This window comes from Chelonia mydas, chromosome 1 (assembly GCF_015237465.2).
Source record: "Chelonia mydas isolate rCheMyd1 chromosome 1, rCheMyd1.pri.v2, whole genome shotgun sequence".
In the NCBI taxonomy this organism is placed as follows: domain Eukaryota; kingdom Metazoa; phylum Chordata; order Testudines; family Cheloniidae; genus Chelonia; species Chelonia mydas.
In genome coordinates, this window is record NC_057849.1 from 228154274 (window position 1) to 228168636 (window position 14363).

Below are 14363 nucleotides of genomic sequence, written 5' to 3' on the forward strand. Positions count from 1 at the left end.
AATCTGTTTTATATTTTACCTAAAACAGTCTGTTTTGGTTGAAGTGCTTGGGAAATCTCAGCTCAGTTTACAAAGGCTAGTGTGTGTCCTCTTCACATCGAAGGAGGGGCAGACTGGGTAATGAACTTACACTGGCCAGGCTTCTGACCAGTGCAAGACAGTACAGTTCTGGAGTGCAAGGCTGGGGAGCTGGGGGGAATTGGCTGGAGCCTCCCTATTGATGGTTCACAAGTACCTGGGAGATCATTCATGTAACTCAGTTAGGTGTGTCCCTGCTTGTGGATGTCTATGTAAGTGCAGTACCTGCCGGAGGTTTGTGACTTGACACAGCATCACAGCGTGAGAGGGATACCCCAGGTTGGTGGGGCAGAGGGCTCAGCGGTTCCATGATCCAGTTTGCATCTTGGGGATCCCATCACAGCACCTCCCTGCAGTATGAACTTAGTTGCTGATCTCTGTGAGAGGGGTGGGACTTAGCACACACCCCTTAGGTCAGCATCTCCCAGTGGCTAGTTTGGGCAGCTCACCACCTCACATGCTGACTTTTGTGAATCGCTTTTTAACACTTGGTCTATCCTGCAGGCAAAAAAAGAAAAAAAAAAGAAAAAAAACCCACGGCACCAAGTCTCAGAGCCCAGCTCAACTGACTCAAGCTCACCTTGTGACACTAAAAATAGCAGTGTAGTTATTCCTGCTTGGGCTTAAGCCTGGGCTCTGAGACCCACCTCCCTCACCTGGTATCAGAGCCCGGACTCCAGCCCAAGCAGGAATGCCTACACAACAATTTTTGGTGCCGCAGTGTGAGCCCAGCTCTGAGACTTGCTGCCACGGGGCTTTATTTTTTCCAGTGTAGACGTACCCTTATGTGAATCTCTCTCCATGTTCATTGTCTAGCGGAGTGGTTCTCAACCAGGCTCCCGGGGCCCCCTGCAGGGCCATGAGAAGGTTTCAGGGGGTCCACCAGGGCCAGTGTTAGACTCACTGGAGCCCCGGGCAGAAAGCTGACGCTCCACCTCATGGGGCTGGAGCCTGGGACCCAGAACCCCGCCACCTGGGGCTGGAGCCGAAACCTGAGCAACTTAGCTTCGCAGGGCCCCCTGTTGTGTGGAAAACCAGTTGTTATGGCACAGGTAGGCTGTGGCGTTCTTATAGCTTGTTGGGGGCACTTCAGAAAGTAAAAGGTTGAGAATCCCTGCTCTAGGGAACTCAGGTACTGGTCTGAAGCTTTGTGAACTGCAGTGTATTCCTGTGAATTTCTAGGCACCTAAAAGTTAGGTGCCGTGATGCTCAGTGTCACAAACTCCTTTTGTGCATCCAGGTCCAAGAGACTTTAATAGGGCCAGGATTTCTCCAGCAGTATCCCTCTCAAATCTCGCCTCAACATTACAGCGCTCAATCACCAAGTCTTTACTCAGTCAAAACTCCTCTTGAAATCCAAGGGCCAGATTCTTATCTGTTATGATACTGTAAATGCACAGTAACTTTCGACTCAGGAAGGACTTCAGACCGAAGCTCATATGACCTGATCCTGCCAAGTGCTGAGCAACTGTTAAGGATGCTCTGCATCTCAAGGAATTGCTCAGGACCTTGAAGCATCAAACCCATTGGGCTGATTAATACAAAATATAGGGCAACCTTGAGAGTCTGAGCACTTTCAACTGACTGAAGTCAATGGGAGCTGAGGGTTCTCAGCACTTTGCAGAATTGGGCCCCCAGTGCACAAAAGACTGAGTATAAGATATCTAGTTGTGGAATGTTTGGTACAGGTCTTAAGTAGTCTCAGCGAATAACTTTCTAAAAACATTAAGAGAATCTTTGGAAATAAAAAGAACCCTTTAAAAAAGGGGGAAAGGAATAAATGATAGCTAAAGCAAGATGCTAGTTTAGAATAGTCTGAATACTCTAAAAATGCTTTTAAATGCATGATTATTCTTTGCAGGAACTAAATCTCCCAGTAATAGGACTTTTTTTTTGAAAAAAAAGAAAGGATGATTGCACACATACTATTATATTATTACCGTGTCTCCCCAACTTCACCCCAACTCACTTCTTTATCTCAACCACATATTATATCCTGTCTTTTCACTTGTAAGCTCTTTGTCATTTATTATATTTTTGTATTGGGCCTACCACAATGGGGCACAACCTAGCTGAAGCTTTTGGGTGCTACAGCAATATAAATGTTAAATAATCACCATCACTCTTGGTCTTCTGATTTCCAAAACCTGGCAATAGGGAGTTGTTAAAATGATATTTTGTTGTCTGAAGTGTTGCAGTAGCTCTATTGTGAATGGACTTGCAATAAAAAAGTATCTTTGCAGTGTTGTTGTAGCCGTGTTGGGCTCTCTCAGATCCTGGGACAAGATAGGGGAGCTTTTTAATTGGACCATCTTCCGTTGGTGGAAGGGACAAGCTATCGAGCTTCATGACCTGAAGAAGAGCTCTGAGAAGCTCAGAAACTTGTCCCTTCCACCCCCAAAAGCATCCCAGTAAAATATATTACATGTAATCATTTGCAATAGTTGCCACAGAGATGATACGCGCTGGGGAAGGGAGGTGGTTCTTCCCATAACAAATGGGTGGGACAAGTTCTCCACAACAGACTCAATTTACTAAAATGTGGTCCACCCAGGAAAAAGTTTGGGAAGCTACAATAAATAGTAATAACTATTTTTAAACATATGGTTGAAGTCTATGTAATGATAGCAACAGCAGCATGGCTAATTGTTTTGACCGAAGGCAACTGTAGCTTTGACTGGTGTATGATGGAATTCAATATGGGCATGTCCAACACTGAAAGCCTTGAACTGTCTCAGAAGTCCTCTGTCATCCACGCACTTGGAAAGGGAAACAAAATGACATTATGAACTGGGTTAAAAAACAGTGCAACTTTACAAAAGAATGCTACGTTTATTTTCAAATGCTGTAAAAAGCCTCATATAAATCTTTTATAATGCTTCTATGTAACTTTCCCCACCACAACCAATGCAACAGTCCAGGGGAAAAAAAATAGCAGTTGTCATTTAGACTCAGAGAATGAGCTTTTGTAATATGAACAACATTAAAAGGACAAGGTACAGCATGTTACAATGCTTGAAATTACCCCACACTGTATGCAATGACTTAGGTTTTTAATAATTGACCTATAAAAATAAAATTTACCTAACTCGTCAGCAAGGCAAATTAACAGTGCAAATGCAGTCTCAACAATATTCAATTCTGAATGCTGGCAACATTACTTTGTACTTTTAACCCCTTCTCACACAACAAAATAATCCCCCTGACCATCATTTACTGCCTGTACCTCAGTTAATTAACCCATGCTGATTCAAGAGGGACCCAAGTCCAAAAATTCAGCTTTATTTCAATCCAAACTTCCTCCTCAGTTTGGGGGTAGTCAGATACAGGATTTTGGTTCAGGCTCACCTCTATGCAACTGATGATTTAACAGTTTCTCCTGCTGGAATAGGTTAACTTCCCAGAAAAAAACCTTTTATGAATTGTATACCCCATTCCACATTTAACAGAAGTTAACAAAACATAGGCATGGAAATCAAAACTTCACAAGGTTGCAATCATCAAGCCATTTCAGGATCTTTGGTACTCTGAGAATAAGAAAGAAAATGGCACAATGACAAACACTGGCAAAAGAAAAAAAGATAAAATTAACAAGCAAAAAGATATGTTGCACTTCCTTGTTTTTGGAAAGCCAGTGTAGATAAACCTTCTGTTGCCTTTAGATCATTACAGTGTCACAGTTTTGCCTTTAAAAAGAATTCCCACTACCCTTCTAAAAGCAGTATACTAATATTTTCTTTAATTTGACTTGCTGATTAGATTAAAATAATGCCATTTTTTCAGAAAATAAATTCGACTATCATGATACGGGAGATTATTATGCTAAATATACTGCAGTAAGTCTCCCTAACAGTGTAACTCCTATGTGAGCATTCATTTGATTAGCCATCAGCAGTTTTATATGCAAATTATCTTTAGTGTTATGACTAGGAGGATGTAGCTTTTTCCCTGGTGATAAACCAATTAATATGTACAGACAAGTCAGTGTAGTAGATAGCTTTAAGTTCAATGTATATACTTCTCCTCTCCCCCCACACACAAATAACAAGTTTTTCTGAGTGTTTGCTATTTCCATGAAATCTCCTTAATAAAATTACCTTCAGGTATCTTGGAAAGTTCAATCACATAGGGCACATTTTTTTAAATTTTTATAAAGAATGGCTACTTTCTCTGTATTAACTGTGGTTCTTCAAGATGTGTGGCCCACAGGGATTCCACTTCTGGGGTACATGCACCTAATAAGTGTGAGATTAGATTATTTTGAAGAGCAGCGTCTGTTGAGGCCGCATCTGCGTCCTGGATGTTCTGAGGGCATAAGGGCCAGAGAGGGCCCAACCATCCCTCAGGGAAGGTGGTCAGGCTGTGAACACATCTCAAAGAACCACAGTTACTGTAAGACAAGTAACCTTGTTTACGTGATTGTCCACATGTGTGTCACTTCTGGTGCCTCACAAGCCGTGACCTCACTGTCAAGAGATCTACTTGCACTCTGTTTAAACAACAGTTGCAGGACAGCTCTGCCAAAGTGGACATCAGATCTGGAACTCTCTACTAAGGAACAGTACTGAATGAAAATGTGGACTGAGTCCAGGTAGCTGCCCTACATAGCTCAAAAAAAGGGAATGCCACTTAGAGAAGCTGCAGAGGCATGATGGAATGGGCCCTGATCTTCAGAAGTGGAGCTACAGAAGTTGATTAATAAGGTTAAGGGTGGAACCTGTCCTATGTTGGTATGCTCTCACTGTTGAGCAAGAGGAGGAGTATCTTTCTTCCACAGGTGGAGCTACCCTTTTAGGTGTTCTCGGGAGCTTTGTACCAAGGTGAGAGGCTTCTTTGAGGAAAAGAGCAATGTTGTCTCTGGTTGTTTGCTGACTGTTAAATTACTCTGTGCATGGGTGCATGTACACCAGGAGAGGAATGCATGTGGACAATCACTCAGACTTTTACAAATATGGTTGATGGTTTTTATACTGTATATTTATATCTAAAACCCACCAGGTCAGCAGTAAAATAATGGTGCTACAACATTAGCCCATGTTGCTTTTTAAAATGATATGTTTTTTTCCTGGGTGGATTAGATGGCTTACAGTACAAACAAAGCCACAGTACACAGAGGCATAATTAACCTTTATACACCCATAGGCAGTGCACTTACAAAGGGATGTATGATCCTTTTATTCCAGTACCTTTGTATAATAAAGTTAACAAAAATATTCAAATATTAAAAAAAAAAAAAAAAAAAAAAAAAGCCAGCTGGCACTGCCAACTAATTCCTGTAGTAGTCTTAGAAATCCTAATCCCGTAGAATTTCCTTGTGAAGTCGATGCGCACCAGAGTCACTGTATTGATATCTACGCCAAGCAGGCCTGGTGATGCAGCTACCTGAGGTTTTTTTTGTTTGTTTTGTTTTTAATTTTGTGGGGTTTTGTTTTGTTTCACAACTTCCCAGCTTTCATGTAGGAAGGGATAGAGCCACGCTGTGTAAGCCCTTCAAACCTCTTGTAGGTATAATTGAGGAAAACCCAGTCTTTGGATTTGTAGTCAGGTTCTGTGGTATTTGGCACTGGAATGTAGAAATCAAAAGGAAAGAATTAAAAACATTAGTATTGCTGGTAAGAGAAGTTGCCACACAACGTCAGGCAAACAATCCTGAAGTTGGTTCTCTCTAGCATCATAAAGACTACAGGTGAAATCCTGGTCCTAGTAAAGTCAATGGAAGTTTTGCCATTAACTTCAGGAAGGCCAGGATATCACCCAGCATCTTTGAGGAAGGAATGCCCTTTATATTGCCTGCCACAGTAAGATACTGATCCAAAACTGTGACCACAATTAAAAAACCAACAACTTTTAGGAGTTCACACACACACGGTATCCCACCAGAAACAGCAGCAACAAATCAGACCTTTCCCAACAGGACTGTATCACTCTATATTTACACTCTTCTTCACTACTTAGTGCTTTTGTGATGTTTGTAGAACATTTAGGAGAGCTAACATTTTACTTTATGAACATCTAATATTATTCCAGTGCTGAACATAGAATTGTTCTTGTAAAATAATTACTCAGAATAAATGTTCCTATAGTTCTAGGCCAACATTTTCAGACGTGGTGCTGAAAGTTAGGTTCTCAAGTTCATATTTAGGCATCAAAAGAATAAGCAACATTTTCTGTGATACTGTGTATCACGAATGCCTATTAAAGTCAATGGGAGTAATAGATCCTCAAAACTTATGAAAATAAATCCATGTAATTTAATTAGCTGCCTAAATATAGACTTAGGTACCTAACTTTAGGCATCCAGGTTTGAAAATTCTGGCATTAAAGGAAGAGGAAAACCAACTTGCCATTATACAGGAGCCATTTCAGAGTTACAGAAAAAAAATTAAGATTTTGGGTAAGTGGGAGGAGCTAGAAAAATAGTAAAGACTGTTTGACGCCAACATACTTAAGCATGCATCTCAACACACATAAATAGTATAACTGAAGCCAGTGGGAGCTGAGGGAACCCATCACCTTGCAGATTCAGGTCTCATACATTCAAGAATCTCCTGCTATATGCGGACCTAACTTTTTCAAAAGTGCCTATATGACTTACAGTGAGAATTAGGTTGCCAAGGATCTAACAGTCCTTAGTACTGCTGCTTGTCTATCATTTAGATGCTTTTGAAATTTTGCCCACAAAGAATATAACATTTGCTTCTGGCTTAAATTTCAGTGTTACCAAACATCTGAAACCAATTACTGCAATACATTTTACCAGAAATGCGGTGATATTGTCTATATGGTGAAATCCTGTAGCTGCTTACCATTAAGGCAACACACCTTCTCTCTCACACACACCCCCACCCACCCACCCACCTTCACACACACACCCCCACACCTCTTTTCCCCCTAGATTAACTCAATATTAAAAGCTATCTTTTCACACTGCCCGAGAAAGAGGATTAAGGAAGGGGTAAGTTCACAGATTTACATTTTTTTTTTTATTTAAATGCAATTCACTAACAAAGTTCCCAGATAATCCAAATACAGTGCAGGTCTGAAGTAGCTGGATCAAGATACTGGAAAAATGAATATAATGGAGATAAAATGTATGGTTATATTTTGGGATGTGTTAGATACAACTGCAATTTACAAGGTCTCACCTGGCTGTAAAATATCAGATTCAGGAAATTCATCGAAATTGGAAGTGTCGTCAATACTTTTGATTTCTATAGGGATTGCAGCTGGCCTCTCCCTACACACAAATAAAAGAGAACCGAACAGTAAGAAAGGCTTCATTACCTTTTAATTTTGCTACAGGATGACAATATCCCCCTTGTAAACACGGAGGTCAAGATCCTCAGCTGGTGTACAATGTTATACCTCCAATGACTTCAACTGAGCTAAGTGAGCTGTGGGATTGGGTGGGGTGACCATCAAGGAGAAATATGGGCTTTTACATATGAAGGTACAATATTTATAAGACACAGGTTTACCTTGCATCCTGAAAGGATGGTAGCAGCAGCAGTCCCTACTGGCCATATTTTGAGTGCCACTGAAGTCCGTTTTAAAAGAGATGCCCCTGTGTTTCATTCATAGTTGCAACCTTTTCTCCTTTTCATTCTCTTTCTCCTTGTGATTTCTGTGTATGATTTTTTTGTTTGCTATTTTTATTTGCTGGGGTTTTTTAATTTTCTTTTTTTTCCCCTCCTCAAATGACCTGGTCAGAAGGCTACATGCTACCTGTGGTTGACCACTGGCTGCTCTCGGGGAACTGGCCACATGTATTTTCAAAGCCATGAGCTATACTGGCAGCCTGTTACAGTACGGGTAGCTGTGGGAGCAGGGGGAGAGGTGGGAGGCTTCTAAGGTCTGGCCCACTGCAGCCATGGGAGCAAACATGCTGGAGGTAGGTGAGTGCAAATCAGGAATCACTCTGCTTTCCCTGCCACCACTGCTTTCTGTCCTGCATCACTGCAAACTAGTCTGGATTCTCTCTAGTTTAGGGAATGTTAAAAGACTGATCAGCTCTATGAATGTCAGTTTCCCTCCTCTGAGAACAAGGCTGGAATTGCTTGTTTTTCCCAGGAGGTACACTTTAAAATAAAAAGCTAATTAAGACAAGTTATTCCTGCCTTTAGAGCATATGAAATTATTGCTACCAAGATTTCCATCCAATATACAAAGCACATCTATATACCTGATATGTCCCCAGTCAACTTCTTCAAAAAATGGATGATCCTTTATTTCCTCTACTCCATTACTACCAATTCTATTTTCTGAATCAATACAAAATCTGACGGGGAGAAAAGGAAGAATGTTACAATCAATGCAGAAAGGAGCCTACAAAATAAATCATTGTACAATCCTGTAGCAGAAATTTTGTAAAATCCTTTAAAATTGTTTTATCTTTGGATTGTTCAACATCCCATTACACCTAGAAAAATCACAGAAATAAAATATTGTCCGTCATATTATAAAAGGCACAATGCTACAATGGTAATATCTCATATTTCCCCTCCAGCCCCAGGCTTCTGTGACCAAGTTGCTGCCAGGGCTGGTTATTATTCCAAAGCAGTAACAGGAAGACGTTTAGTTTCCTGGAATTTCCATTTCTCCATATGGTCTGGCCCAAGAGAGATACCTTGATTTTAAAGCATCCATTTCTGCTAAGTACACGCTCTTTTTAACCAACCTCCAAAACCTCCTTATCCGCCCGCATTACACAGCAGCACGTTCCACCAGACAAGCAGTCAGTGCTGCGCTGTGATTCAGCCTCCTGGAACTGGTAGCTTAGCCACCAGACAATTGGAGAAGCAAGTGCCTTGTCAAGCATCCATAATGGAGAAAACAACAAGGCCCTTTCAAACAAAGAGCCCAGTCCCTCTAGGTTCTAAGCCACCCATTGATCTCATGGGAGTTGAATCCACTCAGCTACTTGCAGATTGGGCCTTCAGCGTGCTACATGACACTGTGCTACCCTCCCATAAACCCCTTTGCTAATGGACATGCTGCTTTTGTATAAACTGATGTTGCTTCTGAAAGTTGAGTTGTTTAACTACATTCCACTTCTGCTCTCACGTAGTCATCTGTTCCGCACGGAAAGCAGTAGACAATTTGTGCTCAGCAGCAATTGTTGTCCAGCAGGTGGAAGATCCTCTCCATTATTTCAGGCAACAGAATTACAAGAGTGTGTGTTCGGCAGTTGCTAACACACTCAGAGCAATTCATTTATAAGAATCAATCTGGGTAACTGGCTATACCTAAATCATCACAACATCCAGATTCATAAAAGATGTTACCTGCCAAACCTTCACAGAAACAAAACTCTTTCTTGCCAGCACAAAGCAAGTTCTGACAGGCATTTCAGTAATGTAACAAGTCAGTCAGGTTATAAATTGACTAAGCCATACTCCCACAAGAGTAATATTCTTGGCTTACATCTGAATGGCACTTGTAGGAAATAATTTCACACCTCAACCTTTGAATATATCAAAGTACCCTTCCGCCAAAAAATAAAAAAGCCAACGAAAAATTATTTCTAATCTGATCCTTGAAACCAAATCCCTACAGGTCCATCAATATTAAGTAAGGAATAAACACCACCACCACCACCACCAAGAAATGGCTTTTGGAAAATGTGATTTTATCCAGACAGCCCAACAACTCTATATTGGGGTTCTCAGGACAAATTACTTGGTGGCCTTGGAGTGCAGCCACCAACTCTTGCTGGTGGCCACTCTCACGCTTTTTCCTAAAATACTTAATTACCTTTAGGAAAAACAAATAAATATGCACATATATACATCCAAATTATTGTAATTTATTCGTTGCTAGCTCGTAAGTCAGTTGTGAAAAGTGATATTGACAAACATACAAGTATCATTTACTCAGCCCCAGAAAACGTGGGGGCAAATTAAGCCCTGGTTTGGGGGTCAGGGGGAGCGGGGACCATGGGGATGGGTGGCTGGATGAGGCAGCAGGGGGCCAGAGCCTGAAGCTGAGGGGAGGGGGCTTGGGGACAGCCCAAAGCTGCGCGGACAGAGCCTGGGGCCCACCACCACGCATTCAGAGCTCGGGGCTGGAGCCTGAAGCCCCATGGCCAGAAGGTGAGGAACTCACCAAGTGACTGCTCCTCCACCGTAGTGCCCCAGGTGTCTCCAGAGGGGGGCAGGGTCCAACCCTTGCTGGAGGCCCCAGCAACCAATACTAAGGCAGTGCATCCAGGAGCAATGGGCAGTGGAGGGAAGGAGGCACTGCTTTGCTCCTCTTACCCCCCCATCACAGCCCAGGATGCTGTGGCTACAAGAAAAGCTCACGGTGGCCACATGCAACCACAGTGGCTGCATTTGAGAAATGCTGATTAAGTCAAACTCCATCATATCCGCTGTGTTGTTTTGTTTGGCTCTGAATTGATGTGCTTTACGTGCTGGATGCTGTTCAGTTATTCCAGTTCCCCGATGGATAACAAAAATCAAATTTTCAAAAACATTCTTTTTTTTTCAGATCTGTTCTGTCTCTGTTGCTGGAGACAGACACTCCAAGAGATTTGCAGTTGCATTATTCCTGTTCCCTCATGCAAAGCATTCAGATGAGAATTTGGAACAAATTTTTGTGAGGTGCAATTGAAAAACTGAAATATTTACCAAGAACAGATGAAGTGGATAGCGGAAAGGGTGAAGTGGGAGAGGTACCTGGATGGGGTCCTTCAACTTCTCTTTCAACCTAAAACCTTCTCTTTGTCTAAAATTAAAAAAAGCTTTGATCTTCCACTTGATTGAATAATTTATCCCAGATAACTGTGGACCATTATTAATAATTTTTATAGTGCTTGTCACAAAAGATTGCTTCCAAAGTTATATCTTTTGAAAGGTAGCTGTAATAAAGACTAATGCAGCCTATGCAGCCCACGCATCTCATGCTTTACAAGACCAAGTATTACACACTAAAATCTATTATCACTGTTCTTTTCCTGCATCCTCATGATCCTCCCTTTATTCCTCCTCTCTCCCCATTTCTTATATTCTTTCAGGGCCCACTCATGCAGTCCTAATACAGACAAAACTTCCATTGAATAGGGGTTCTGTCAGCCTCTGATGAAGTGAGCTGTAGCTCACGAAAGCTTATGCTCAAATAAATTTGTTAGTCTAAGGTGCCACAAGTACTCCTTTTCTTTTTGCGAATACAGACTAACACGGCTGCTACTCTGAAACATATAAATTAGTGTAATTCAGGACTTCCCTCCTTGGGGCCTACTCTTGCTCCCATCAACTTCAGTGGTAGCAGAATCTGGCCCAGCGACCTGAACTTCCATCCCTGTAAAGCTTTGCCTCAGAAAATGGTTGTATGGGGAGAAGGCAAGGAGTTCAGCACCTTTCCACACTGCAGAAATGAGTTTCTCTACACACTGGAAAATGAACATAATGGAAGATGATCATGTCTATGGGTCTGAATGGCCGCAAGTGTTTTAGTTACTCACCTTAGAATTAAGTCCTTTGCTTTCTCTGAAATGGGCACCTCTGGAGGAAATACCAATGTTTCTTTCCAGTTCATAACTTTCCTATAAGTTTCTTGTGGGGTTTCTGAGCAGAAAGGTGGATACCCTACATACATGGAAAAAAGCTTAATGAGCTTTTCCAGCATTAGAAAAACGTACTTAGGCCCAGTCTGACATAAAACAAAGCCATTTTGCTACCTCTCCCTCAAAAAGTTCTGCATGGCAATGTCAACTAAAAAAATTCTCTCCTTGAAAACTACCAAATATCTTTGGAATTGTAAAATTAAAGGTTAAGGGGACTGAATCTGTAACAATTTTTAACAGTGAGGCTGATCAACCACTGGACCAAACTACTAAGGGAAGTGGTGCATTCTCCATCTCTTAATGTCTTCAGATTAAGAGTGAATGCCCTTCTGGAAGATCTACTTAGTTGAACATGAATTGTTGGGCTCAATAAAAAAAAGTTACTAGATGAAATTCTATGCCCTGTGTTACACAGCAGGTCAGACTCAATCATCTAATGGTCCCTTCTAACCCTAAAATCTACCCCGGGGTTGGTAACAACATACCTATTAGCATTTCATACATAATCACTCCCAAAGACCACCAGTCACACAACTTGTTGTACCCAGTCTGCATGAATACTTCCGGAGCAATATAATCTGGGGTCCCAACAGTAGAGTATGCCTGGGGGAAAAAAAGTAGGGGTTGGGTGGGCTCTTTATATGGGTTATACACTCACCATTTTAAAGTTCTGTGAAAAAAACGTATTGGAATGAATATATAGAGTACTGATATTTAGTGGAAAAAGGGTAAGTCATTTGATAAGTCACAATACATAAAACTCAAAAGAGACTGTTCATTTAGATACACAAGCACAGAACCAAAAATAACTTTGAAGTTAGACTGCCACCCCCGCCCCCCGAAGTATGACGAGACCATAGTACATACAGACGGAAATATCAACGATTTCTTAGATCACAGTTCTTTATCTACATTTTAGCCTACCGTATTACTAGTAAATTACAAAAGAAGTCAGAAAAAGTGTACATTCAACATCTGACGCTCCTGAAACACTAACAAACTGTTCTGTATATGAGCGTGTCTGCATTGCAGAATTAACTCAGGCTCTTATGCAGGGTGTTTCCCCTAACATGGCTCCCATGCACACACAAAAAAGTGAGGTGTGCTTTGTACCTGAGCTCGCTGGCCTATCCTGGGGTACAGGTTAAAGCTAGAGCTGGTCAAAAATTTCCCAACAGATGGAAATTTTGAATGTCACTCATCTCTACTTAGAGCCCAAATGCTAATTACACTCAGGGTAGTAACCTGCCTACTTTGCAGTGAGGACGCGGGCTCAATCACTCAACTGCTGATAGTTTTCCAATGCCTTCCCACAGATCCCCCTCCATGCCCAGAAAGACAGAGACGTTCTCCTATAATTCACTAGGAAACAATCACAGAGCATCTCGTTTTACTGCAGTGCAAAGAACCATGGGATGAGACCTCAGAAGTCCTAGTGCCTCACACAAGCAAGTGCAGTGCCAGTGTTGACTCAGTCTAGCGGACATGGCTTTATGGTTTGGCTGCTCACACCCAAACTGGACCCACCCAGGGGCTCTCGCCCAACTGCCAATCACCCAAGTTAACAGTGCAGTGAAGACACAACCTATAAAATTACAAAACACACAAGCAAATAGGTGTTCTGAAAAACAAATGTGTCAGATATTTTAAACCAGCTCAACCACTAATGTAAATTTTATCGAGTCAAGAAATGCCAAAGTTAAGGGTCAGAGAGCAATGTTTGCTTGGCTGTACTGCACACATGCAATGTTTGTTATTTTTTCTATTTACAAATATTTATTAATCTTTTCAAATACAGCAAAGACATACTTTTGTTGTTATTTTATGAGTTTAATATATTACAGTTTGTGATTTACAAAAGCATACAATCAATTATATGAACTCAGTTGTACAATGTGGTTGAGTTACCTTTACTGGTGGACTGTTTTTGAATATCCTTACTTAGGCACTAATCATGCAAACACTTGTTGTTAGCATTAATTCAATGTATGATGATAGCACTTAGAGGACCCAACTGAGAGGGAGGCCCCACTGTGCTAGGTAATATACAAACGTATGTAAGAAGCAATCCCTGCTCTGAAGAGTTTCCAGTCTAAATGACAAGACAAACGAAAGGTGGGAAGGGAAACAAAAGCACAGAGAAGTGAATTGACTTGACAGCAGGTCCAGTGGCAGAGCCAGGAATAAGTGCTCCAAGTGGCAGATCTGTATAAAAGTTTCCATGGCTCCATGCTATGAACATTTATACCAACTGAAGATCTGCCCTCAGGTCTTGTGACTGAATTTGGTGCCTTAACTACTAAACCACACTGCCTCTTGACTACAGTGGAGCTACTCACACAAAGTTAAGCACGTTCATGTTTGCATGATCTGGGCCTTTGAGATTTTAAGGCAGCAAATTGAACATTAATGCAGACTTTTAAAGTTTGTCTGTACAAAGAGGTATGTGCAGACAACTTTATTTCTACAAAACGTAAATAGGTTCCACTGCAAAGTGACTCACCAGCTGTCGTCTGTTCTTCTTCCACGTTTCTGCTTTTCTCTTTGAGTTCATATTCTGAAATGCTTAGTTACAAAACAGAGTTATTAGACATTAAAAGATTTGTGAAAGAGTACAAGAAAAAAAGAAAAACTCAGCCCGATTGATAACATGTCGTTTTTACAAAATAATCTTTTTGTACCTTTACAATGCCCAATTACAGATTTTTATTTTTTTGGTAGA

The 14363-nt window shown here is 41.3% G+C and overlaps 1 protein-coding gene across 1 annotated transcript in view; it reads right to left on the bottom strand.

Annotated features, from left to right (window-relative positions):
• Positions 1-4221: 4221 nt before the first annotated feature.
• Positions 4222-14363, bottom strand: part of STK38L (serine/threonine kinase 38 like) — a 57862-nt gene continuing 47720 nt past the window's right edge. The window contains exons 9-14 of the mRNA XM_037915233.2: positions 14145-14206; positions 12127-12244; positions 11540-11663; positions 8261-8356; positions 7224-7315; positions 4222-5641 (exon numbers count right to left, since the gene is read on the bottom strand). Coding sequence (XP_037771161.1) covers positions 5514-5641; positions 7224-7315; positions 8261-8356; positions 11540-11663; positions 12127-12244; positions 14145-14206 — 620 coding nt within the window. The 3' untranslated portion in view covers positions 4222-5513. The remainder of the gene's footprint in view (positions 5642-7223; positions 7316-8260; positions 8357-11539; positions 11664-12126; positions 12245-14144; positions 14207-14363) is intronic.